Raw genomic sequence first — 27,832 nt, forward strand, 5'->3', positions numbered from 1 at the left:
CCGTATATTTTTGTTGAGTTCACTGTGCTAAGTTCTATCGAGTTCCGGCTGACAACCTAGCCTTGGCCGGTAGGGGTCGCTCTCCCTGAGGAATTTTAGGCTGGGTAAAGCCATCGCGTTGGGCAGAAACTGAACTGTGTTCCACTCCGGGCACTGGGAGATGCCCCCACCCAACCTTGTGCGAGTCCCTAGTCTTGACCCAATGAGGCTATGAGGAGGAGAGAGCCAGTACCTTCTAAAGCGTCTGCAGAGATAGTTGAGAAAGATGGCTCCCCTGTAGCTGGACGTTTTCCTCCCAGCCTGAGATTGGGTGTTGCGCACGGGTTGAAAGTGAGGCACTGGAATCACCCAATGCCCGGCCCCAGATCTCCTTTCTACCCCTTCCCAGCTGTTGACCACAACTGCCTCTCTGTACCTTGCTCACCTACGGAATGGGAATAAGAGTTACTTCGTGGGTGGGGGTGTGTGTGATTACACATTACACGAATAATGCGTGCTAGAGTTTAGCACCGATGCCCAGTTGGAATGCAATACATTTTAGGTATAGTAATAATTAATAATTTATTCTTATTCTTAGGATTAGGATAGGAACTCTAACTTAGATCTTAGCTCCCTCACTCTACTTAGCTCCGCGCCAGGCAAAATCATGGCAGATGCTTCATGAAGACCCCACCGGGTGACAGCATGGGAAGGAGGAGACAGTGATGACACGGATGTAGACGTCATGGTGTGGGCCAGTCAAGACCCTGTCACAGCACCCAGGGTGCCACGGGTCCCAGAGGCATGAAGGCTTCCTCCAGGCTCTGGTCTTTCTCAAAATCCCAGACAGATGCAAATTCCACCTCGGAGCCTGATGCAGATAATTAGGGATAAAGATGCTAGGGTCATTTAAGGCTTTCAAAAACATCTGGAAGTCTAAGTCCTCTTAGATGGTACCAGCCAGAAGAGAAGAGAGACATGAAATCTGCCCCCAAACCCGGATTATGCTTGGTAAGTTCAGTTCCCTACGTAGGGGCTCCTTGTGGGATGATCTCTCCGGCGGCCCCTCCTCAGGCGGTTACATGGTGCTCATGGGGCCATTCAGCAGGTTGCTGATGCTGTTGGGAATCCTGGATGTGGAACGGGTATCGTGTTGTTAGTTCAGTGCTTTGCCTCTTCTGCCTCCCCACGCTCCAGCTCTGCATGTGACTTCCTGCAAGGAGATCTATCGTAGCCTTCTAGTGCACTCTGTGGCATCAGTGCTCTGGGCAAAAAGGTTTCCATAGCCAAATAAGTTTAGGACTGGATAAAAGAACATGAGATAGATGTCTTTGCTGCAGGACTTTTCAGAACCTTTAATATGTTCATGTAATTTGTCCTCAAGTTACCTAACCTCAACTATCCTCAATTTTCTGCTTGCCCCTTTGGTTTTCTGAGCTTTCTTTTCTTCTGAGGACTTAGAATCTAACAGCCCCCAGCTGTTCTTCATTCTGTCAGGCCCAGAGTGGGTAGAGAGACCCCCGTGATCAAAGAGAGCCCCAGGTAGGGCCGGACTCGCCTCCAGGAATGGACCTTGTGGATTCCCTCTCATCTTGTGCTTCTTGCAGAGAGGAGCCAGGGTGGAAGTGGAGAGTGAGTGATAGTTTGGGGGGGGGGGCATTGATTGGTTGGCTGAGGGGAGTGGGGAGTCCTTGGGGAGGCGATGTTTTCAGAGGTGGGGTGGGGGCATCCTGAGCAACTTCCTTTCTTCTAGGATGTTCCCAAAGAGCTTGGCTGCCTCCATGGCACAGCCCCAGTGGATGGTGAGCCCGTAGCCTCCATGGCCATAGTTGTGGATGACCTAGGAGAGGCAAGAGAGAAGGTAGCCAGGAGTGCCCTGGAAGACTCAGGAGCTCCCTGAAGAGTTCTGGGCAAAGCCAGAAGGTACCAGAAGGCCTCTCAGCTCCCTGGCAGGATGGTGGGGCTGCAGGAACACCAGTAAGGTGACTGCTTGGGGAGCTGGAGGTCGACACCCTAGACTCTCTTTTGCTTAGGAGATGGACCTGCTTTATGCACTCGGCACAGGAGAAGTAGAATCATCTAGAACTTGACGTCAGGGATTCCCCTCCCCCAGTCAAATTGTTTGAAGTTCCCTAAATCACCTTTCTTGTGGCCACCCTGCTCCAGAATGCCAGACCTCTTGTGTTAATAGACTCTTCTGCCCACCTCGGGAGGAAAGGAAAGCTGGCGCACTGCGGGGGGGGGGGGGGGGGACACTCGAGTTATCATGCTAATTAGTCCCAGGGACAGAGGCAAGGCCCCTGGGGCCTCTTTTAAAGCTAAAACCATTAGTAGGAAGTTTGACTCCGTATGTGACACTTTCCTCTGTATGTATGTACACGTGCATGCAACCACACACACACACACACACACACACACACACACACACACACGCCCGGCGGAAGGGAGGAAGGATGATCTACATAAGGAGAGTGGCTTTCCTGTGGGGACTCCAGCTGCCACCTAGTCAGATCAGTTCCTTCCACCAGGACAACTTCGGCCATCTCGACAAGCCCCGTTCCTACCCCAGAAGAGGGAACATGAAAGAGGGACCCCAGGACCGTGATGGGGCAGCCACAAATGGACATCTGCAAAATGGCTCTGGAGCCGAATGCAAACCACATCCCGGCCATGCCCCTCGCCAGTTGTCTGATGTAGGCAGATGACGTCACTCTTAGATCCCCAGTATCCTCATCTGAAGCACGGGGAAGCAGTCCCCACCCCAAAGAGCTGGAGGGGACATTCAGTGCGGTTGTCCGTGTCTCGGGAAGTACCCGTTTTCCTTCTGCCCAACCACAGGCTTTGACAAACTGAGGTGCAGTGCCCTCTCTGTAACCTCGAGGAGGTCCTTTACAACATCACTGAGCCTCAGTTTCTCTACAGAGCAGGGGATGTTAGCCAGCGTTGTCCCGGCCTGCCAGGAGGCTGTGCGAAGCCAGATGTCAGGCAAGACTGAGAGCCTATTGAGGGGAGGGGAGGACTTTGCTTTCCTTGCCAGGAGAGCATACCTCTGTGTTTAAGGATCCAAAGCGAAGCTGTTCTCTTTCTAGCCGAATCTGGGGGCGTACTGGCCGGAGGCCAGTCAATTCAGCAACAATTTTTGCATCCTGGGGAAAAAAAAGTGTTAATAATTCATCTCCGGATTTTTTTTTTTTTTGCTGCTGCCATTTTTAGGTGATAGAGTTAGCTTTGGCGTCTCCTTATCACCACCACCACCACGACCGTCACTTTCACTAACCACCACCACCACCATCACCACCTTTATCAGTCACCAACATCATTATTGTCACTCTTACCACGTCACTACCCGTTCTGTCGATGACCCCATCTCCATCAACCACCACTGCCAGCCACCACCATGATGTGAACAGCCACGCCTCCTCACCACCATTCTCACCATCCTGAGCCCATTCGTCACCATCAACGCCACCACTGTCACCGCCACCAACAGGCCAATGAAAAAGCTGAGATTTCAAAACAAATGTATCTGGTCCTTGTGCAGACAGACTAAGGTGTTTTTAGGGATGTCACCTCAAAAGACAGCAACTCTTAGCCGTGGACAGATAGGTGTCACCAGCTCACAGTAGGACTTCCTCGTGCATTATCAACTTCTGGTGTATTTCACAGGCCCTTGCTGGAATACACTTGCCCAGTTATCCCAGCGGCAGTGTCTTCCCATCCTCAAGGGGCCTCATGATCAAGCGGCCAAGACCCTGGTCTAGGGTACCGATGGCCCTCCCCGTCTTACCTTCAGGGTGGGCTCCAGTCTGCAGCAGCTTTCCCAGATGGTGGCGTGGTCCTGGTTGTTGTTCACCTCGCTCCAGTTCCCCAGCTGAAAGATGCCTCCCAGAGTTACCGCCTGCATCCTGGGTAAGAGTGAGGAGAGTCAATGGCGAAGGGAAACGAAGCCTTTGAGATGAATGGGGGCCATTGCATGCTCACCCTTCCAGTCGTCTCTACCTCAATCCCCATGACCATCCGCATTGTCATCCTGGCTAAGACCACCATCAACACCGCTGCAGTTGCCGCTGTCATCACCACCCACCACCATCTCTACTGTCATCATGAATGTCACTGTCAACATCGTCATCTCTCCCAATGCACAGCATGGTGACTGTAGTTAGCAATACTGTATTATATACTTGAAAATGCTAAGAGAGTCAATCTTAAATGTTCTCACTACACACAGATAAATTATAATTACATGACATGATGGATGGGTTAGCTAGCCTTATTGTGGTAATCACCACATATATATATGAGACATTATATATATATATATATATATATATATATATATATATATATATATAATCGTGCACCTTGTAAATGTGAACCATTTCTCAATTATATCTTAATGGAACTGGAAAAAAAATATCATCTACGTCAACAACATCATCTCCACAACTGCCTTCTTTGCTACCATGACTATGTCATCACCGTCAGCCCCATTCACCATTTCCACCACCAGCATCCATGTTGACATTGATAATGTCATCTCTGCCACACCACTAACATGGCCATGAAGATAGCACAGCCCCACCTAACACTAATGCTACAATCAACATGAATTAACACTGCCTTTCAGAGTGTCATCTCCCCCATCCTATTAACATCGTCCTTGATAGTGTCATCTCCGTCAGCACCAGACAGTGCCTCCACTCCCAATCATTGCCATCATCGTTGACCTCCTCATCGACACCATGCCACCCCCATTAATGTCAGCACTCTACCATCCGTGTCCCAATCACCACCCCTGTGAACTTTCCCAACAATGACAGTACTGTCTCCACTATCACCATTCCACTCTCAATGACATTGTCGTCCCATCAACACGACCACCATCTTCACTAACATCATCACTCCTTCCATTAATATCATCACTATCGATCTGAATCCCTATTCCTACCACACTCCGGTTATTTCTGTTCACACCTTCCAGTGTCATTGCCCTCACACCCACTACCGTTGTCTCCAGGATGACCACTACTGTCGTCCAAAAGCTTGTTCAAGATGGAGCCCAGTTAAGGTTGAGTCCTGCCTTTCCAGGGGTTTAACGGTTCAACCTCACTTAGAAAACACTGGAAGAAAAAATCTGCAGGGACTAAGCAAAGGGCCTGGGGTGGGCAGCGGAGAGAGGGCATGAAGGTGCCCCTTCTTCTGCCCTAAGATGTCAGATTCTTACCCTGGGATGATGTATGGGGACTGGTAGATGCCCTTCTCTGGGTCATGGGTGATAATGAAGTGCTTCATCCAAGGGGCATCCACCTGTCGATCGAGGGCAGACAAGTCTCATCAGGGGAGCTGGATCACCGGGCTTCCCTGCTCTGCTCCCCTCTCTGCCGAGATGTTCTGACAAGTGTGGCAAAGCCAATTCCTAAGGCCCCCGCAGACCCTTCTGCTCCAAGTCTGCACTGACTGCTTGCTCTTGCAGGAAGAGCCACCCCTGCTCCCTGAAATATCACACGTTCTCACCTGCATGACCACAGAAAAGCCGAGCTCACACGTACAAATACACATACACATCAGCCCACATCAGGAGCACACCAGCGCTCACACAGGCACACATAGGCACACGCCCACAAATGGGCATCCTTCACACCCATGCACACATACACAGTGAGAGGCAATGGGGGACAATGTTTCCAAGACAAAGGCTCTTAAACCCATTGTCTCGGTTCTAACCCCAATTCCACAACTCGCTACCATGTGCACTTGTGCGTGTTACCTAATTCCTCTGTGCCTCAGTTTTCCCATCTGTAAAATAGCAATGGCAATATGATAGACCTCATCTCAAAGGGTTCTGGTAAGGATTAAATTAATAACACGATGAAGTGCTCAGGCCCGTATCTGGTACTTAATAATCACTCCATAAATGTCTGCTCCTTGTATGGTAATACAGGAGTACGCAGCTCTTACGTATGTACAAACAGATACATGCTTGCTTTGCTCTATTGCTTAAAAAAACAAACACCAAAAAACCTGAAAGAGAATGTTTGGAGGAGTCGCGTCGGTCCTTCTTGCTTCTTTAACATGTCAATTGCCCGAAATCTGTGAGGCCCCTGTAACAGGTGTCCCCGACACAACCTTTATCTTTGGAGAGGAAATAAGCAGGCAGCTACAATCTCTCTATCAAGAAAAGCAGGAGGCTCCATCCGTCACCTTCACACTCACCTTAATGATTTGTCCCCGGCCTGGCTTCAGTAGAGGGTCTGGTTGCAATGCCCCAGACCACACCCCAGTGCAGTTGATAATCACGTCAGCACCTCCTCTTGCCACCTGGCAGCAACGGACAGAGCAGGTGGCATGGGAGGGGGTGAGGGCCCTGGTATCCCCCGCCCCCTCCTTCCCTCTCTCCTCCGCCCTGCAGCTCTCTGCTCCCTGTGGAACAGCAGGGAGGAGGCTCAATGAGGAATCCAAGGAACGGACTCCAAACCTCCGCTCCGCCATTTACCTGCTATGGGACCTCAGAAATGTTCCATCGCCCCCTCAAGGCTCTGCTGCCTTTGCTATAAAGTAGGGCTGCTAATATCTGTTCTTAGACTGCGCGAGCATCCAGCGTGACCCTGGATGTGAAAGTGCTCAGGAAGGAGTACTGCGGAAGGGGGCAACCTTCTTGGGACCTCCCAGAAGAAGTCAGACACAGAGATAATTCTCTTCCTCCTTCTGAATCCTTTTTATTTCTTTCTCTTGCTTTCTGCTCTGCCAAGGCGTTTTCAGAAGGCGTGTTGGAACCCCTGGCTCTGTGCACGTGTGGGATACTCGACAGCTCAAGGGTATAGCATGAGGGGCACCCAAACCCTAGCCCAGTGCCAGGGACTTCCCTCACAGGTCTCTCATGGGACACACACATTGCAAGGCACTATTGTCATTCAAGAGCCAGTATTTGCTACATTGGACTGTGAGCTTCTTGGGAATAAGGGCTGTGTCCGAGTCAGCCATGTATCCCAAGTGCCCATTAGGGCTCAACCCAGAGCAGGTATCATTATGTAATGCCCGTAGCTGCATTTCCCAAGCACCTTCCCGTGCCAAGCACAGTTCTAGGTGCTAGGATTCAGGGAAGTCATGCAGCAAAGCTCCTGGTACTTAGCCAGCGCCTGACGGTGACAGCTGCCACTGTCATTGTTACTGATGATGGTGTGACTCTGGAGCTGAGTCAGCTAAGAGCCTTGACTTTGCAGAAACATTAACCCTGATTTAGGTAGGAGGCAACCAAATGTCTAGAACTTGAAAGTGGAGTGCCGCTGATACTGGTAAGAGGCAGCCAACTCTCTGGCCCTAAAACCCACTGAGGCTCAGAGGGGGATTAGCCCCTAATGTCCACCATCAGCCTACAGCCCCTTTCTTCCGGCCACCAATGTCGAGACAGAATGCTTGAGTCCCTTTGGGATTGAAGAAAGGCCTGGAAGCTGGGACAGGCCTCAAGGAGACCCTGGGAGACTGAAAGGGGGCTCCCAACCCAGTAGCCCGAAGCAGAGGCCTCCCCTCCTCACTTCTCTCCAACATCCAGCCCCTTCCAGCTCTGCAACTCACCTCCTCAAAAGACTCCACCTTCCGCTGGAAGAATTTCACTCCCCTCTCAGTTAACCTGGGGGGGATCAGACACATCACAAAGCGCCGTATTCAGTTCTTTGTCCCATCTCTCCAAGAAGATGCCATTGGGGATGTTCCCCAAAGAACCTTCCGTGGTTGTTAGTTCCACAGGATGCTCCTTGAGAAAATGGCTGTGTGGTCAGATCAGATCCGTTCATAAACACCTTGACGGACGAGTGGTCCGCGAAACGTCCCTTGGGAAACCTGAGATTGCCCAAGCCCCTTGTCAGGCAGATGGAGATGGGAGAAGAGCCTTGGTGAAGGTCATACAGTGAGTCAAGGATGGGACTGGAACTTACACCCAGGCCTCTTAGTTCAAAACTCTTCCTACCACCACCACATTGCTTTGTATCATCAAAGGAATGAGATGCAGGGTGGAGGAAGGGCAGAGTTGGACAAATGCTAAATGCCCCTCTGTCAGAAGCAAGCCACGAGGAGAAAGGTGGGCTGGGGACGTCCACCCCTCCCTCAAAATGTCCCAGAGGAAATATATCTGTCATTATTAGAGAAGTAGGAGAAACATCAAAAGAACAGGCATTAAACCCTATGAAAGGTGAAGCATAACCTCAGGGCTATTTCCTCAAGAAAAAGTGGGGTTTTTCTGTCCAGGAAGAGACTGGATAGGAGTCATAAGTATCCTAAAGTTAGGAGAGAAATAACTATGTTTTAGTGCAATGATTTCCAAACGTGACTGATAATCAGAATCACGCAGGGAACTTCTTAAAACACAAATTTCTGGGTGTGTGGCACAGCGGTTAAGCGTCTGCCTTCGGCTCAGGGCGTGATGCCGGCGTTCTGGGATCGAGCCCCACATCAGGCTCCTCCGCTAGGAGCCTGCTTCTTCCTCTCCCACTCCCCCTGCTTGTGTTCCCTCTCTCGCTGGCTGTCTCTATCTCTGTCGAATAAATAAATAAAATCTTTAAAAAAAAACCACACACACAAATTTCTAAGCCCCACCCCAGAGGATCTGATTCAGTAGATATAAAGTGGGCTCCTGAAATATGTATTTCTTTTTTTTTAAAGATTTTATTTATTTATTTGACAGAGAGAGACAGCCAGCGAGAGAGAGAACACGACAGGGGGAGTGGGAGAGGAAGAAGCAGGCTCCTAGCGGAGGAGCCTGATGTGGGGTTAGATCCCAGAACGCCGGGATCACGCCCTGAGCTGAAGGCAGACGCTTAACGACTGTGCCACCCAGGCGCCCCGAAATATGTATTTCTAAAAAGCTCCTCAGGTCATTTGATAAACGATGTGATCCATTCTAGATTTTTTTTTAAATCTTAATGAAACAGGAAAACATAGGACATACATGGAATCTTCCTTAATATGAATATAAATAAAATATGTCTCTCAAGCTAGTGTTTGCTAATTTAGAACATTACAAGATGTCTGTTAACGTCAGGAACAAGACGGAGACGTGTACTATCCCCTCTATCAGTTAACATTGTTCTGGAGGTAGTTAGACACCATTGTTCTACCACAGCAGTCAGACAAGAAAAACAATGAGGTATAAAAATAAAAGGAAACCTATGTTTTGTAGATGATGTCAATATGTCTGGAAAACTAAAGAGAATCCAATTAAAACCGTTACGCAAACCTTACGGATTCTGGTGAGGTCAATAATAAAAAATCACCTGTAAAGAGCTGCCCAAGTGATTCTGATGCCCAGTCAGGTATGGGAACCATGGTTTACTACATGAAACAGATCAGAACGAAGGATAGCTCCCGCCAAGCCTAAGAGTTTTCCTTTAACGTTTGGGGTTGGGCGATACAAAAACAAATCCCATGAACAATCGTCAGTAGACACTCTGGTCCTTGGGAGGTGCCTTCCCAAACCCAAAGTTGAAATTCTCACCTTTTAGTCAGCCACGGAAGATACCTCTTCCCCTCCACAATCAGGCTTGTGTTGAACCAGCCATAGCTAGAGTCGCGACCACGCAGGAGTGGTGATAAAGAGTCAGAATCAGAGTGATATTCAAAGGCCTCCAAACAGAGATGGGAGCAGTCTCACTTTGGGGGGTCCCCAGGGTAGAGCCAGGACCACTGAGTGGAGTTCAGATGGGGACTGATTTTTGGTGCAAGGAAAATTTTTCTATCAGAAAAGCCATCCCTGACATTGGGGTGTGCACATGGAAACTGGATGTGCATTCTTAGAGGGGATCCAGGCATGGGGTAGGGTGAGGGGAGAACCAAAGAGACATCAGGCTGCAAGGAAAAGAATAGAGGTGTTTGGAGTCACACAGACGGCATTGGAATCCCATTTTGGTCACCGGCTGTGTGACCTTGGGAAGTCACTTAGCCTCTCTGAAGCTCAGTTTCTTCATCCACAAAAGCGGGTAGTGACATGGAGCTTCTAGGCTTCAGATCTGTGACTCCACATCCCCCACCATCTTAGCCCAGGGCCCCGTTGGGTGGGTGGCTTCTCCAAAGGAGCTGGACAGAGCAGTAGGGGGCCAAGGCACCAGTGGCTCTTGGCTTGGGATGAGACAGGAAATGGTGCCTCTATCTTCTGCTGCCTTCTGGACAGATCTGTCTGAATCATGGAACCTCAGCCCCTTTGCTCATGACAAAACCTCACCTGTAATCAGGAAACATGTCCAGCTCTCTGCAGGTCAGCTTCCGAAACCCCAGAACTATGTCCTTCCAGGAAGGATCCTGCCAAGGAAGGAGAGAAGGAAGAGCAAGGATGAGTGAAGTCAGTAAAAAGTTGTACGATGTGTACTGCATGCAAGGTGCCCTTCCAAGTACGTTACTTCCACCGCTCCATTTAGTAACCCCAACGATTCATTGAGATACATACTCTTCTTTTTTTTTTTTTAAGATTTTATTTATTTATTTGACAGAGATAGAGACAGCCAGCGAGAGAGGGAACACAAGCAGGGGAAGTGGGAGAGGAAGAAGCAGGCTCCCAGCAGAGGAGCCCGATGTGGGGCTCGATCCCAGAACGCTGGGGTCATGCCCTGAGCCGAAGGCAGACGCTTAACCGCTGTGTCACCCAGGCGCCCCGAGACACACACTATTCTTATCTCCGTTTTCACAGATGGGCCAACTGAGACTTAAAGAGGTTAAGTAACTTGTCTAACGTCACACAGCTAATAAATGATGGAGCTGAGATTTGAACCAATACGGTTTGGCTTCAGAGTCCATGGTCTTAACCACTATGCCATACGAAGGAAGAGTGAGAATACGGCTGAGGGCGAGTGATAGGGTAAGAGCCAGAAATAGGGGAGAAACCGCTGACAGCGAGGGTAATATCAAGGAGTGAGGGTGAGAGGCAGGAGAGCATAGGGTCAGACAACCCGGTGGAGGTTTGGCCTCCCCACAGACCACGTTGAATTCTCGGAGACTCCCATTTTCTTGTCTGTATAATGGAGTTAATAATCACTCTTGGTCCCATGGAAGAGAACAGATAATATGGGTGATTGCCGTAGCCTGCTGCTAAACATTGACTCAGCCATAGAGAGCTGGCCTGGGTTTCCGGACATCCAGCCCGACCGTCCTCTCCAACCAACTTGAGAACATCCCCCAAGGCTGTGCCCTTCTTAGCACATTGGGCACCATGGGGTCACAGAGAGCCTGGGTTCAAATCCCAGTTCTGCCACGTCAGAGATTTGTGAGTTGGGCAAGTTACTTCATTTCTCTGAGCCTCTATCTCCCCATTGTAAAAAGAGGCTAATGAGAGCACTTACTTGGTGGTTATTATGAGAACTAAACAAGTCACTAGTCGTAAAGTAGTTAGCACAGGGCCTGGTACATAGTAAGGGGTCATGTGCCATGATGAGTGCTTTAGTGTATCTTGGTGAAAAGTCCTGGCACCTCCAGGGACACAGGAAACCTTGTGACTTCAGCATGAAATCACCAGTGTTACAGGACATGTCTGGGTTTGACTCAACCAAAGACTAGTTTCCCTGGTTCATCAGAAAGTGCTTTGGCCTCTGCCAATTTAATAACAAAATTGGAAACAAAAATAATTTTAAAGCAGAAACAGAATTTAAGGGAAACCTGATTTGAATGCAAGAGGCTGTCACCTACCAGGCTCAAAGTACTCCCCAGACTCGGGCTCCCAGCTCTGGTCTGCGATCAAGGACCCCTCACTCACCGGAAAAGCTTCACGGAAGAGGTTGTAGCCTGAGATTAGGGCCAGGCCCATGTTTGCAGCGTTGGGAGAATGGATGTGGCTCAGGAGATAGTCGAAGGTCTGTTGGTTCCAATGCCTGGAAGGATCCCGTGGATTCTTGGTCACCTAATATCCCGAGCTGGACAAGAAAACCCTGAGGGTTGGCTTGCACGGGATTGTGACCAGGCTGGTGGAGATATGTCAAAATCCAGAAATCCACCACGTTCGCTTCTGCAGCGTCCCAAATGCCCATGGGTCTTCCCTACCCCCAGACTTTCTAGTATTTATTTCCCCATTAATAGGAAAGGGAAGGAGGAAACAAGGGATGGCCCATCACAACCATTTGGAACCCACCTCGGGCTTGGGATCATGCAGCTGTAAGTTTAAATGAAGGCTTGGGCCCGCTTTGAGATCTGCCCCACGGTTCAGGCTCACTCCAAGCACCCCCCCCCCCCATATAAATGTCAGCAGGAGACCTTGGCTTGCTGTTTTCAAACACTTTCCTCCTCTTCTTCCTGGGCATAGAACCTGGCTACATCTCCTAGACTCCCATGCAGCCAGGTGTGGCCATGTGACTGCCTTCTGGCCAATGGACCCGAAGACTGCACACGTCGTCCTCATGCTGTGCTCCTTCCAAAAGCACAGCATAGTGACATCGGAGGGTACCGTGACACAGGTACGGTGGCCACATCGGAAGCCTCAGAGGACAGCAGAGCTGTGAGATGCAAGGAGCCCGGGCCCCTGAATTGCCACCCACTGATCAAGAATATTGGTTTTGGAATTTATGGGAGAATGTAACTTCTGTTTGAGTCGTTACTTGCTTGGGGATTCTTTGCTAAAGCAGCGGGCAGTTTGCGGTTTCTAAACAAAGTAATCTTTGCCAACGTCTGGGCTACACTGATCATCTATCCACCCACTTACAGGCATTCCTGATCTGGAGGTTCCTCAGAAGGTTAAAGCTAGAATCACCCTACGGTCCTGCAATCCCACTACTGGGTGTTTACCCAAAGAATACAAAACCATGAACTTAAACAGATTCGTGCACCCCCGTGTTTATAGCAGCATTATTGGCAATAACTAAGATATGGAAGCAGCCCAAGTGTCCATCAATTGATGAATGGATAAAGAAGATGTGGTCTGTATATACAATGGGATATTACTCAGCCATAAAAGAGAATGAAATCTTGTCATTTGCAAAGATATGGACAGAGCTGGGGAGTATCATGCTAAGCGAAATAAGTCAGAGAAAGATGAATGCCCTATGATTTCACTCCTATGTGGAATTTAAGAAACAAATGAGCAAAGGGGAAAAGAGAGAGACTCTTTTTTTTTTTTAAGATTTTATATATTTATTTGAGAGAGAGAGAGAGAGAAAGCACGAGCAGGGTGAGGGGCAGTGGGAGAAGCAGGCTCTCTGCTGAGCAGGGAGCCCAATGTGGGGCCTGATCTGGGACCCCGGGATCATGACCTGAGCCGAAGGCAGATGCTTAACCGACTGAGCCACCCAGGCGCCCTGAGACAGAGACTCTTAACCGTGGGGGGGGGGGGGTGGAATAGGTGATGGGGATTATTGTGGTGAGCACCAGCTGATGTATGGAAGTGTTCAATCAGTATATTGTGCACCTGAAACTAATGTAACACTGTATGTTAACCAACTGGAATTAAAATAAAAACATAAAAAAAAGAAATTGTTAAATAAAAATGATTGCCACGATGGGCAAATTCAGGGGAGATAGATTTCTAAGCCGTTAAATATAGCTGAGAGGCTATTAAACATGGCAATTGGAATGAGTTCAAATAAACGGAAAGACCTTTTTATGAATTTATATATGGAAAAAAAGTCTCTGAGGGCAAAATTGCTCCCTACTGTACCCAATATCAAGGACTTTAGTGCATTGTCCTTCTTTCTAATTATTGCTGGGATTTGTGTTTTCTTCCTCTCTCTCTCTCTCTTTTTTTTTAAGATTTTATTCATTTATCTGAGAGAGAAGCAGAGACAGAGACAAGAGACAGAGAGAGCACAAGCGGGGGCAGAGGCAGAGGGAGAAGCAGACTACCCACTGAGCAAGGAGCCTGACGTGGGGCTCGATCCCAGGACCCCGAGATCATGACCTGAGCCAAAGGCAGCTGCTTAACCGACTGAGCCACTCAGGCGCCCCCGAGGGGCTGTGTTTTCTGTTAGCCACCGTGGAAATCCGATGAAAATTACCTTTAAATAAATAAACTAGGGGGGAAAAACCCAAAACCCAAACATTCCTGATCCATCAATGCACATGGCATCCACAGCTACCCAGTTTAGGGGAGGCATGGAGGAAAGCCTCCATTTGCCCAGCACATAGTAGGGCTTACTATTTATTAGTATTTTCTTCTAAGCCTTAACAAGGGGCTTGTTCTTGGGGACGGGAACCCTGAGAGGGAGCATCCCCTCTTTTTAAACCCAGAGCCTCTAGTTCCCCGGGCCGCCCTCTGGGACCCTCACTCACACTTCCTGTGGGTTGCTGGGGTCCAAGAGGTAAGCCTGAGAGAGGCCGGCTGCCACGTCACTGTTGGTGAACGGGGTGAAGCGGTCCGCATAGACCCTCACGTCCAGCGCTGGCAGGACCGGATGGTAGCGCTCGTGGAGGCACAAGGCGGTGGACAGCCCAACGACACCGGCTCCTATCACCACCACGCGCATTGTGCCGGCCTGCAGGGAGGAAAGGTTGCAGTGGGCCATCCCCGCCATCACCACCGCCCCCTGAAGGCTTAGAAAGTGCCAAACACAGCCAAGCCCTTCTATACCTGACCCTCTTAATGACCCTCAGAAATGGAAAAATTGAAACAGAGAGAGGGAAAGCAACTTGCCCAAGGTCACACAGCTGGTAAGTGATGCAGCTTTGGTTGGGGAGCCTTTCCCAGATATCCTGCCCCAAGCCAGGAGCATAAATAAATAGGGCCGAGCAGAGCGCCTGGCCAGCTGTAGGCTGGGAGGCTGGCGGTTAGAACCATGGGCTCTAACTTCAACGCTCATGCCTCAACTCTGCCACCTACTGGCCACTGACTTTGGGCAGGACGCTCATGAGCCTTCACCTTCCGGGAAATGGGAAAAATAATTCACACCTTGGAGAAAAGATGGGAGTTTTAACAAGATGGCCAGTGTAGAAACCTCAACATAGGGTCAAGTGCAAAAGGAGTAGTTTACTGACATTTATGGAGCAACTACTGTGTGCCAACCCCAGTGCTAAGTGCTTCTCCCCCCACGTTCTTTAGGAGGCTGGGGCTGGTGTTATTGGCCCCGTTGTTCAGATGAGGAAAAGGAGGCTCAGAGAGGCCAAGTAAGTTACCAAAGGTCACACAGCCAGTAAGCGATGATGCTGGGATTTAATTTCAGTTCAAGTAAACTCAACATCCACTTATGGCACACCTACTATGCTCCGAGCTGGGAGCAATGGGTGCAATGTCTGACATTAGAACTCAGGTCTTCCTGCACACCCACTTACGCCGGCTTGGGGGCTGGGATGGCTGGGTCCTCAGAAGTTTAAAAGGCCTAGCTTTTGACCTTGAAGCAGCTTGGGCCCCCGCACAGCAGGGAAATACCCTGTCGGCTCCTGCTGAGGCAGAACAAGGGGACTTTTTATGCCCGGAAGGGCTAAATTCAACTTTCCCTCCTCGACACTCACAGCCCTCTTCCCACAGACGGAGCCTCCTGGCAACCCTGTGGCCCTGAACGGCAGGACATTCTCAATATGGCCTAGTTTTGTAAAAGGGGGAAAACGGCTCCAGCCCACAAGAACTGGACTCCGTTGGGGCTTCAGCAGCCAAGTTGGAGATAAAACCAGGAAACGGAAAGACATCGCTCCTCTGGGCCATTCTCCTTCCCGCTGCGAGGCTTGGTTGCAGGGGCAGACCCTCTCAGGCACCCCTAGCCTCCTCCCATCCTTCCTTCCCCCACTTGGCCTCAGGAGATTCAATCTCCTCATCTGTAAACTAAGGGTAACCCTGAGCTCACAAGGTCACCCTGAAAATGAATCCACTAGCTTGGCAGAAGTTTCTGGTGCAGCGCCTGGCACAGAGTAGGCCCTCAGTACGTGGTGACCTCCTTCTTTCCCCCAGGCATCTTGAAGATAACAAGGGAAAGAACACTGGGGGGAGCAGAAGAGGAAGAAGAGAGAGTCAGACCTGGCTTCACGTCTGACTCTGTGTGGCCTTGACCAAGTTACTTGCCCTCTCTGGGCCTTCTGACTCTCTGCATAACTCGGAAGAGTTGACCACTTTTGTGCATTAACAAGAAGGCGAAAATAGAGGGCTTTCCTGTAATTTCCAAATTCCCCAAATGGATCCAGGAGGCGGCAGTAACAGCCCAGACTGGGGGTCAGACATCCCTAGGTTCATAGCCTGGCTCTGGCACATACCAGCTGTGTGTCCCTGGGCAAGTCGTTTAACTTCACTGAGCAAGGGTGACCAATCTCCTCAGTTTCCCGGGACTGAGGGTGTTCCCAGGATGTGGACTCTGAGAGTGAAAACCAGGAGAGTCCTGGGGCAACAGGGATGAGTTGGTCATCCTGACCGAGCCTCTATTTCCTCTTCGGTGAACGGCTAAGGGTTAACAGAGCCCCCTGCCCATTGTCTCCCCACCGGGATATCAGCTCCTGGAGGACAGGGACATTTCGTTTTTTTAGATTTATTTATTTATTTATTTGAGAGGGAGAGAAAGAAAGAGTGAGTGTGTGCACATGTTGGGGGGGCAGAGGGAGAGAAGCCCAAGCAGACTCCCTGCCAAGCACGGGGCCTGACGTGGGGCTCAATCTCACAACCCGTGACATCACGACCTGAGCCGAAACCAGGAGTCAGACACTTAACCGACTGGGCCCCAGGCAGGGACTTCTATCTACTGCTCTATCCCCGGGGCCTGGAATAGTGCCTGTCTGTAGCAGGGACGAAGGAAGGAAGGAAGGAAGGAAGGAAGTTAGTTCTTATGAGGATCAAAAGAGAAAATACTGGTGAAGTGCTGGGGCGCTCATAAATGACAGCTGTGATTGTCACCAGCCCAGTTCACAGGTGAGGGAACCAAGGGCAGAGAGAGGAAGCTACGTTATTCGAGGTCATAACAAGGGTCGGAGGAAAGGTGCGGGGAGAACCCAGCTCTGACTTTTCCAGGGCACAAGGTTTTGGTGTTTTGTTTTTTTTTTCCTATTCTCGTGCCACCTAGAAAACCAGCAAAGGACAGAGACAAAGAGGAGCTGCTCTGTAGTAGAGATTGTGAGGGATGAGAAGGAGATCGTGAAAACCCTCCAGAGGTTTCTAGGCAGGCAGAAAGAGGCCTCGGACCGAAACAAGGCAGGCACACGCAGGTCTCCGATAAGCAGGCTGGTCAGGTGTGTCACAGGCTCCGGGTAGGAGCAGGGGCACGTGCCCAAGAGAAGAGCGTGAAGGACACACAGAACAACATCTGGGACCAGAGGGCCAAGATAAAGAGGGACAAGTAACAACACGGGACTCAGTTTCTCCAGAGCGTAAAATGCTAAAGAGGAGTTAGACTGTGTCATACAGATGGGGAAACTGAGGCCTGGAAAGTGGAGCGACTCAACCAAAATGACATGTTCGTGATAAAAGGCTTTGTGGGGTCTTGGGGTGAATAAGTCTCTGTAAAAGGCAAGAATAGGTCGAATCAGGAAAAGAACTGGCAATACAGAGATGACACTAGCCCTGTTAGTATGTTCCAGTCTCCGTGCTAAGAGCTTGGCGTGCTTTATCTGCTTTCATCTTCTGACAACCCTCGGGTTTATCATTATGTCCATTTTCCAGATGAAGCAAGTGGGGCTCAGACACCCAGCTAGTGGTGAGAAGCGGAGCCCAGCACGGCCTGACTTGCAAGTCCGTGTCCCTAAACAGCACCATGAGAGGCTGACAAATCACCCTATTTGAAAAAATCTGCCAATATTTCAGGGTCCTGAGTTACAAGAACCCATAACATACAACGTGTGTCCGAATTTTTAGTGTGTTGCGGGTAGGCATAGAATTGAGAAGGAAAAAATGTGTTTCCTAAGCCAATCATCTTAAACTGCATGAATCAGATCTGAGACTGATGATAGCAACCGTGTGTGTGTGTGTGTGTTCAAGTCCAGTATAAATGCACGCGGTTCTTCTGAGAAGCAGGAGCCAAGCTGTAGGATCTGACAGATGCAGCCCCAGGTAAAATCACGCACGCACGGGGATAATGAACTTGCGGACTCGCAGACACGCGGCTCGGTTACTAGGTCAGCCATTTCTCGTTGTGGCTGGCGTTCCTGTTAGTGTCGCCCTTCTCCCGGTCTCCTGTCATTACTTCCACCGAGCGTGCTTGGCGCGTGCATTCAGGAAGATGCCGAGGTTCTCCTGTTTCTCTGCGTGCGTGTGGAATTGTGACGTCTCCGTAAGTGTGGGGCGGGAGGGGAATTTGGGGCATCTGCCGCTCGCCACACGGGCAGATTCAGGACAGATGTCCTCTCGCTTCGTCCTCTCGACTGATCTGGGAGGTTCTACAGACGTGGGACTGGGGTTCAGGGAGAGGAAGTCATTCTCCCGAAGTCACGCAGCCAGTGTGGGACGGCCCTGGGATCTGGACCCTGCTCTTTCTGAGCTTTCTGCCACTGTGCTGGGTAACTATTAGGCAACAGGCAGGAAGTCGGCACCTGAGGCTTTCTGCTTGCTTTTCAGGCATGTGTTTGTTTGCTTATAACCTCCCTTGTCCCTCAAAAGGAATTTGGGGCAGCTCGTGCCTTTGATTGCTATTTGCATGTGGCAAAAAAAAAAAAAATTGGAGACGTGTTAAAAAAAATCAACAAATCACGGGCAAGGTATTTGAGTGAACAAAATCAGCTTGTGCCATATGGCTACTTCTTCTGTGGTTGATATTTTCACAATTTACGATTAAAAGGAACCGTATCTAAAAAAGCTTGACAACCAGGCTACCAGCCCCCTGTTGGCAAATAATAATGACCATTTATTGAGTCCTTGCTATGTGCTCAGTTCTGTGCTAAGCACTTCCCGGTTCGTAACCTCTTTCGATACTCAGATTAACCCTATAAGAGGTGATTATGATCCCTGTCTTCCAGATGAGGAGAAGGAGGTCTGGAGAGGTGAAGGCACCTGCTGCCTGTGTTCCTGACTAGCTGCCTAGCTGTCACCCGCCTTGGGCTCTAATGTGGAGCCTTCTCCATAACGCTCAGAGGACCTTGAGTCCTGGTGCCCTGCCACCCCCACTCACCTGGATCGATCACCAAGCTTCCTGAAGAGGCAGCTGCCGCAGACGCAGGATCTTATCTCCTGAGGGGAGTCTCCTGGTTCTGGGGCGTCCTGTCCTCAGCCCTCTGCCCGCCAACTGGGACTGGAGCTCAGGGTCAAAATCTGGAGTTATGGACAGGGCACAGCGAGGGGTGGGGCTTGGCGCTGCGCTGCTCACAGGCTGGGAGACCTCCCCTCCCCTCCTTCTGGTCCCTGAAAAGTTGCCTGACTTTTCTGGCTGATCCCAAGCCCCTGTGGACAGCCCTCCGGGAAGGGAGGGCGGGAGGGCTGATGGGGACAAGGAGGTCTGTCTCTCGGGCCAGCTGGAGACGATCCTCTTTCTTCCCTCTTCCTGCTGCCACCCTGGGGGAGGGGAGGGTTGTTCCCTGAGCCACTGTGGGCCTGGTCAGCCTGGCAGCCCTGTGGGGAGGCCAGAGATACAGGACAGGACCTCCAGCGGCCAGCCGGCCAGCCTAATGCCATTCTTGGATGCTGGGTGCATGAGGCCAAGGAGAGACTCAAGGCGACGCCTATTGGGGCCATAAGGATGTGTGGCCCTTTGCTGCCGTATCCCAGAGACACGGGCGGCAGAACTCCAGGTCCCTCCTCTGCCAGGGCTAGACGTGGAGTTACGATTATTGGAGCCAAAGGATTATCAGGCGCCTCCCTGTGTGGATGGGGAGACTGAGGCCCGGAGACAGGGACTAACCAGCCCCGAGTAAGGCGTTCTTTGGGTCAGCTATGAAGATCCAGCCTCCACTTCCCTATCTTCAGCATCGTCGAATAAACAAGTGAGGATAAAATAAGAAAATGCATACTAAATATTTAGTGCGTGGTATTTTTTTAATAATAATTTTTTAAAGGATGGGGTGAACTCCATGTTTTACTCTACATACTTCTGTTTCATTTCAATTTTTTTTAAAGATTTTATTTATTTATTTGACAGAGAAAGAGACAGCCAGCAAGAGAGGGAACACAAGCAGGGGGAGTGGGAGAGGAAGAAGCAGGCTCATAGCGGAAGAGCCTGATGTGGGGCTCGATCCCATAACGCCAGGATCACGCCCTGAGCCGAAGGCAGACGCTTAACTGCTGGGCCACCCAGGCGCCCCTTCATTTCAATTTTTAAAATAATAGTCATGTATCACTTTTATATGATACGACCTTGTGCCCCTAGTTCATCATGGGAATGTTTAAAGTTAACAGAAATTCACCGGTTAGCTTCATGTGCCCCCCCCACTCCTATCCCAGCAATGGTGCATGTCTTTTAAATTTCAGTGTGCCAGTTTTATTATTTTTTTAAAAGAGTTTCTTTTTAAGTGATCTCTACACCCAACACGGGGCTCGAACTTACAACCCTGAGATCAAGAGTCCTGTGCTCCACTAACTGAGCCAGCCAGACCCTGCATGGTGTGCCAGTTTTGAATACTTTGCCTGGATTGTCTCATTTTTTTTAAAAAAGATTATTTATTTATTTATTCGAGAGAGAGTGTGTGAGAGAGAGCACAAGCTGGGGGGGGGGCAGAGGAAGAGGGAGAGAGGGAAAAGCAGACTCCTTGCTGAGCAGGGAGCACGATGCAGGACTCGATCCCAGGACCCTAGAATCATGACCTGAGCCCAAGGCAGACGCGTAACTGACTGAGCCACCCTGGGGTCCCTGGATTATCTCATTTAATCTCACAACGGCCCTATACGCTAGGTCCTATTATGATCATCCCTTCCTTCGGTTCAAAAACTTGTTCCCTGTGTCCACTAACGCTAAATACACACTTATCCCCAAACCCAGGAACCCCGAATCTTACACACATACCCCAAGGGAAATTAAAACACACCTCAACCAAAAGGCTTGTACAAGAACATTCCTAGCCCCGGAAGTGGAAACAACTCAAGTATCTATCAGCTAGAGAACGAATGAAACCAATGGTGGCGTTTTTGCACAATTTCGCACAATTTCATGCAGCGATGAAAAAGTCGAATGCTGCCACACACAGTAGCCTAGAGGAACCTCAGAGTCTCTGTATTGAGCAGAAGAAACCATACAGGACGAAACCCGTTCAACATGGCTCTACATGTGCGAAATTCAAGAAAAAAGGCAAAACGAATTAATAGTGATAGAGGATGTGGGAAGATGGGTTGCCTCTGGGAGAGGCACTGACCAGACTGGGGCACAAGGACATCTTCTTCTTCTTTTTTTTTTTTAAAGATTTTATTTATTTATTCGACAGAGATAGAGACAGCCAGCGAGAGAGGGAACACAAGCAGGGGGAGTGGGAGAGGAAGAAGCAGGCTCACAGCGGAGGAGCCTGATGTGGGGCTCGATCCCAGGACGCCGGGATCACGCCCTGAGCCGAAGGCAGACGCCCAGCCGCTGTGCCACCCAGGCGCCCCACAAGGACATCTTCTGAGAGGCTGGAAACATGCTCCTTAATGAGGGGGTAGTTATGGGAATGTACGTATATGTAAAAATTCATCCAGTTGTGCATTTAAAATTGAGATCGCTATCCCTGACACAATTAGAAGAGAGGGGAGGGAGAGAAAGAGGGGGGAAGGAAAGAAGGAAGGAAGTCCCACAGACTCAATATAGGGCCCACTTGGTCTCGGTGATCGCCCTGAAGAAACTACTCTGAATCCCCGAAGTTCACTGCTCACGCTGATAGAAGATCCCCAAAAAGCCCCCCAAAAAGGACCTCTGGAAGAAATTGCTGTGTATTTGGGAGGAGCTGTAGGAGTCAAAGGTTCTCCTGTTCCAGTGGCTGGTCAACAAACAGCACAGCCTCCTAGCAGCTCTGAAATACTCTCGGTTAAGGCGAAAGAATCATTCACCGGGAGAATTCCCTGCAGGAAGCAGAATTCTCCATGGGGCAAGTGAAGTTACAGAACAAGTTAACGCGTAGCTACTGTCCTTCAGATAAACTTGAGTTTTCTTTTAACTTTTCTAAGTATGAAGGTCAGCAGAACCTCTGTAAATGTGTACCACCCAGGAGATGTTAAGAAGAAAGTACTCATCACCCGTGGCCAGTCCCACCACTCGGAAACAGGGGCCGTGAATGTGGGGTGAATATCCCGGTGACAAAATGAGATCCTGGTGTTTGTGCTGTCTCCTGTCCTGTTCTCGTATCGGTATGGTGGGTCCTGAACCTCTCTCCATGCAACCATAGAACAACAGCACCCCTTTCAGACCACAGGTACCACTGTCTATGGATATGACCATTTTTCAAGTCAGTCCCTATGGGGGTATCCGTATACTTTTTTTTTTTTTCGATGTTACAAAGAAATATCCTGAACGTGTTTCTTGGCACACTCGTCTCATTATTTCCTTAGACTCAATTCCTAAAAATGAAATCATTGTGCCAAAGAGTTTGCATGTTTAAAATGTTGATCCCTCCAGAAAGGCTCGAGCTCTCAACTGACAGATTTAAGGAGGTGTGCACCTCGTACTTGCACCACCCCAAGAGTGAAAGCCGCCCACGTTTTGCCCAACCCCCCGCCCCCACCACTGGCCTCAGCCTCGCTCCAGCCCTGCTGGTGACACTGCAAATCTTCTCATATGGTGATGGGTCCTTTTGGATTTTTTTTTTTAAGATTTTATTTATTTATTCGACAGAGAGGGACAGCGAGAGAAAGAGCACAAGCAAGGGGAGTGTGAGAGGGAGAAGCAGGCTTCCTGCCGAGCAGGGACCCTGATGCGGGGCTTGATCCCAGGACCCTGGGATCATGACCTGAGCCGAAGGCAGGTGCTTAATGGCTGAGCCACCCGGGCACCCCAAGAGCTACCCAGGCGCCCCCTCTTTTGGATTTCTTCACAAAGTGCGTATGCATGTATGCATGTATGTAGCTCATTCTTCTCTTGAATCAAGTTGGCTATTCTTCTTACTCATTTGTGAGAATTCCCTTAATATATATGGGTTTTCCCCTTCTGTTGCAAATATTTTCCCCCATTTGTCATACAAAGATTTTAAAACTTTTTGCAGTCAAATCTATTCATCTTTTTGTTTTCCTTCATGGTCTCTGCCGTTAATGTCACATATAGAAGCCTTGCTTTCCGCCTTCCCTCCCTGACCCTTATTATAAATTACTTGCACAGACGTTTAAGAACCTCTGAGGGCTTTTTAAAAAAACATTTATTTATTTATTTATTTATTTATTTATTTATTTATAAAGATTTTTATTTATTTATTTGAGAGAGAGAGAGTGGCAGAGGGAGGGGGAGAAGCAGGCTCCCCACTGAGCAGGGAGCCTGATGCGGGGCTCAATCCCAGGACCCCGGGATCATGACCTGAGCTGACCTCAAACGCTTAACCGACTGCGCCTCCCAGGTGCCCCATCCTACTGGGGAATTAAAATGAAATAGTGATTGTCAGAGGACGCAATGCACAGCAGGGGCCCAACAAATGTTAGGTTGTTCTGTTATCTCTTGTCAGGACTCCTTAACACTCCAAAAAATCAGGTTGGGATTTTCATTGGAATTGCATTTAATTTAATATAGAGAGACTGATAATCCTACTATAATTAGTCTTTCCAACAAAAAACAAAGCTTTTCCAGGGCGCCTGGCTGGCTCAGTCAGTGGAGCATGTGACACTTGATCTCGGGGTTGTGTGTTTGAGGCCCACGTTGGGTATAGAAATTACTTAAAAATAAAATCTTTTTTTTTTTTTAAGCTTCTCCATGTCTCCATGTATGTCTCCTTTTTTGTTCTTTGGTAGCTTTCTAACAGTTCATATTTTTCTTCCAAAACTGGGGTCCTGTCATATACTATATGGTGACCTACTCCCCCCTCCCCCACTTAATATTTTATAAAAATCTTTCTGCAGCAGTGCTTTGTTTTATGACATATTTTTTATGGTTACTGTATTCATTTTCTATTACTGTATACCAAATTACCTCAGACTCTAGCAGCTTAAAACAATAAACATGTATTATCATACTTTTTCTGTGGGTCTGGTAACTGGGGGCAGCTTAGCCGGATGGTTCTGGCTGTGTCTCTCTCAAGGCCCAGCCAGGATGTTGGCCATGGCTCTAGTCTCACTAAGGGCTTGAATGGGGCTGAAGGAGCCACTTTCAAGGTGGTTCAGTCATGTGGCTGGTAGGTTGATGCTGGTTGTTGGCCTCAGTTGGCCTCAGTTGGCTGTTGGCCTCAGTTCCTTGCCATGAGGACCTCTCTCCATAGGGCTGCTGGGGTGTGTCCTCATGACATGGCAGCTGGCTTTCCTGAGAGGGAGTGATCCAAGAGACAGCAAGATGGAAGCCACAGTGTCACGTATGAGCTCTCCTCAGAAGTTCACACCCCGTCACCTCTGTGATTACACAGGTTGGCCCTATTCATTGTGGAGAGCGCTCCACAGAGGCAGGAGTACCAGGAGATGGGGATATGGAGGGCCTTCTAGAAGGGCCATCATATGCATATGCCCACATTTACCTAACAAATCCCCTCTCGTGGAACATTTAATCAGTCCAGCTCACAGGCTGAGGTTCCAAGGCCCAGGAAGGGTCAGCATAGATAGAGCGTGTGTTGCCTATGGATGACCCACTGGAGAGCTGAGGGGCTGCCCGGACGCAGGCAGAGCCTCCCCACCTAGCAGGGAAAAGCCACAGCTTAAAGCAGGGGGTAGGTGGAGGAAGGGAGCCTTTAGCCAACATCCAGGAACATGGCGCTCCGGGGCTGCCTGGCCACTGGTGCCCATCACCTGCTAAGAGAGTGGCCTTGGGGCGCCTGGGTAGCACAGTCGTTAAGTGTCTGCCTTTGGCGCAGGGCGTGATCCCAGCATTCTGTGATCGAGTCCCACATCTGGCTCCTCCGCTGGGAGCCTGCTTCTTCCTCTCCCACTCCCCCTGCTGTGTTCCCTCTCTTGCTGGCTGTCTCTCTGTCAAATAAATAAATAAAATCTTTAAAAAAAAAAAAAAAAGAGAGAGAGAGAGAGTGGCCTTGGCCAGCAGTGCTGGATACCCACAACGGCCAGTTCCATCCCTGGACACCATGCCCAGTGACCAAGCCTTTCGGTCTCAGAACACCATTCCCTGCACATGGGGGCACATCCAAACTGTTCCCTCTTGGGCTAGAAAGGCTGACAACCTGCACATGGCCCCTGGGGGCTGGTTGGCCTGGGTTCCAATACTGGCTCTGCTCTAAGCCTCAGTTTCTGCACCCAAGGAAATGATAGTATTAGGTATATCAGTTTCCTAGAGCTGCTGTCCCAAGTACCGTGGGCTACATGGTTTAAACAACAGAAATCTGTCGCCTCGTGGCTCTGGACGCCCGAAGTCTGCAATGAGGTTCTTGCCAGGGTTGGCTCCTTCCGAGGGCTGTGGGAATATGTTCCATGTTCCTCTCCTAGTTTCTGGTGGTTTGCTGGTGACCGTGGGGGCTCCTTGGCTTATGGCAGCGTTAAGTCCAACATAGCAATTTCCCTGTGTGTCTCCCTCTGTGTCCAAATTCCTAGAAGGACACAGTGCCATTGGACGAGAGCCCACCCTAATGATCTCATCTGCATTTGATCATCTGCACAGACCCTATTTCCAAATCAGGCCACACACACAGGTCCTGGGAGTGAGGACTTCGACGTCTTCTGGGGAGGACACAGTTCAACCCACTACACGAGGTAACATGAATGAGCAGGACAGATGGCTGTTCCTTTGATGCTCCTGGTCACGTTCGATCCTCACAATCAACCCTCGAAATAAATAAGTGTTGTCATTCTTCGTCCCATTTGACAGAGGAGGAAGGGGAGCCTCGGAATAAGGAAGTGTCTGACCCGGAGCTCCACAGCTCCCAAGTCAGGACGCCAGGTTGAACCAGGCGGATCCCAGCAGCTCTCTACCTTCCTGGTGGGGTTGCCGTGTGTTTCTTCGGCCCAAATGTTACCTTGTCCAGAGCTTTCCCTGACCACTTGCCTAAATAGCCCTCCCCATCACCCTTCACCCCTTGGTCTGTCTTGTTTTTTTCTCAAACCCTTTTCACTCCTTGACACCCTCTTTCATATATCTGACCTTTATCTGTACCTGACTTATTCTAAGAGCTTTGCCGGTATTTATTTAAGCACAAGATCTCTGACATATATTATAGCAAATATATTTGCTTATATGTTGTTTGGCTATGCCCTCCAAACACAGTGACTGTTTCGTTCACTCATGGACCCCAAATTCCTATGGACAGCAGAGACACTCCATAAATGTGTGTTGAATGAACGAGTAAGTGAGAAAATAATATAATATCCAAGAAGGGACTGGAATATATTGGATTATGACATTATAATGATTTTTTTTCTTACAGTATATATGCAGGTTGATTTTTATATTCATTTTCTATGACTGCTATCACCAATTACCAGAAACATAGTGGCTTAAAACAACAGGAATTTTTTCTCTTGTGGTTCTGGAGGCCGGAAGTCTACAATCAAGTAGGGCTGAGTTCTTTCAGAGACAACGAGTGGAGAGAATCCATTCGCTTGCCTTTTTCTGCTTCTAGAGGCCTTGGCTCAGGGTCTTGCTTGCATCACCCCAACCTCTTGCTTTTGTCGTTAAATCTCTTTCTGCTCACTCTGCTCCTGCTACCTCCTTCTGATAAAGGCCCCTGGGATTATATCGGGCCCACCTGGATAATGCAGGATACTCTCCCCATCTCAACGCCCTTAATTTAGCCACAACTGCAAAATCCCTCTTACCATGTCAGGTAACATTCCCAAGTTCCAGGGATTGGGATACAGACATTTTTGGAGAGCCATTATTTAGTCTACCAAAGCTTTATTACCTCTGGATTTCAATTCCGAATAGTTAAGGAATTGCAAATTAGTTTGCTTTAAAACGGGAACTATCCCCGCACCTGGGTGGCTCAGTCATTAGGCATCTGCCTTTGGCTCAGGTCAGGATCTCAAGGTCCTGGGGTGGAGCCTGCTTCGCAGGGATCTGCTTCTCCCTCTGCCTCTGCCCCCCCCCCACCCCGCCCGCACTTGTGCTCTCTTTCTTATTCTCTCTCTCTCAAATAAATAAAATCTTTAAAAAAAAAAAAAAAAAAAGAGAACTGTCCATAGAGTTCTGGAAGAACCCCTGTTTTGAATTCTTAAGTGGAAAACATGATCTTCACCACTTCACCACACCAGCTTCCCCACTCCCTAGCTGTGTGACCTTGGGTGTGTGACGTGACAACTCTCTGCATCAATGTCCTTACCCATGAAATAAGGATCACAACAGTGGTGACAAGAAATAAAGAAAGCAGCCCAACCCAGAAAGGAATACTGGGGCCACAGGAGCACAGAGAAGGGGCACAGAATCCAGCCTCCATCAGGGAAGGCTTCCTGGAGGAGGTGAGCCTGGAGTCTGAGTGGGAGCATTCACATGTTAATAAACTGTGTCCCCAGCATACTCACGAAGCATTTTGCATAACACCTAGCAGACAGCGAATAATAAAGTGCTGTTTTTAATAGCTGAAAATAGCTTTCACTTCTCCTTTCCGCTCCCCATCCCTCTTACAGCCAAGGCTGAGTCAAGCCCACAGGCTGTTTGCACAGGAGGTTAGAGTGAGCACAACTGGAAATCAAGACAGAATCAAAGCAGGACAGGATCAGTAGACGTGTCTTCCTGTGCCTTACTGGAGTCTGGAGGCAAAAGGAAAAATCAGTAAATGTGGATATTTTGTTCATCATGGATTTTTGGCATTAAGTTTGATGCCCTAAAAAGCTGCATGAAAATATTTCTCAGGTTACTTATCAGGGTGGGGTTTTTTGGTTTGGCTTTTTTGTGGGTGTTTGGTTTGGTTTGGTTTGGTACCCCCTTAAATTTTGTCACCTCACCTTGGTCCCAGCCCTGCCCCTGAGATTTTTCTTAGGGACCAGGTGACAAGACAGAGATACTTATGACGATGCCCGATAACA

At 49.3% G+C, this 27,832-nt stretch overlaps 1 protein-coding gene across 2 annotated transcripts; it reads right to left on the reverse strand.

Moving 5' to 3' along the window:
* Positions 1-535: 535 nt before the first annotated feature.
* On the reverse strand, positions 536-19,096 carry DAO (D-amino acid oxidase). Of its 2 annotated transcripts, XM_026515058.4 has the most exons (11): positions 18,954-19,096; positions 14,212-14,414; positions 11,711-11,825; positions 10,190-10,266; positions 9,467-9,532; positions 7,552-7,606; positions 6,193-6,297; positions 5,204-5,286; positions 3,767-3,884; positions 3,027-3,125; positions 536-1,819 (listed from the first exon to the last, which is right to left on the reverse strand). In XM_026515058.4, the coding sequence occupies exons 2-11, from the start codon at positions 14,403-14,405 to the stop codon at positions 1,688-1,690; spliced, it is 1,044 nt and encodes a 347-aa protein (XP_026370843.1). In that variant the 5' UTR covers positions 14,406-14,414; positions 18,954-19,096; the 3' UTR covers positions 536-1,687. The 2 variants fall into 2 exon arrangements, with proteins under 2 accessions (XP_026370843.1, XP_057162063.1); XM_057306080.1 differs by lacking the exon at positions 9,467-9,532.
* Between the last annotated feature and the right edge of the window lie 8,736 nt (positions 19,097-27,832).

Source organism: Ursus arctos, unplaced genomic scaffold (genome assembly GCF_023065955.2).
Source record: "Ursus arctos isolate Adak ecotype North America unplaced genomic scaffold, UrsArc2.0 scaffold_34, whole genome shotgun sequence".
NCBI lineage: Eukaryota > Metazoa > Chordata > Mammalia > Carnivora > Ursidae > Ursus > Ursus arctos.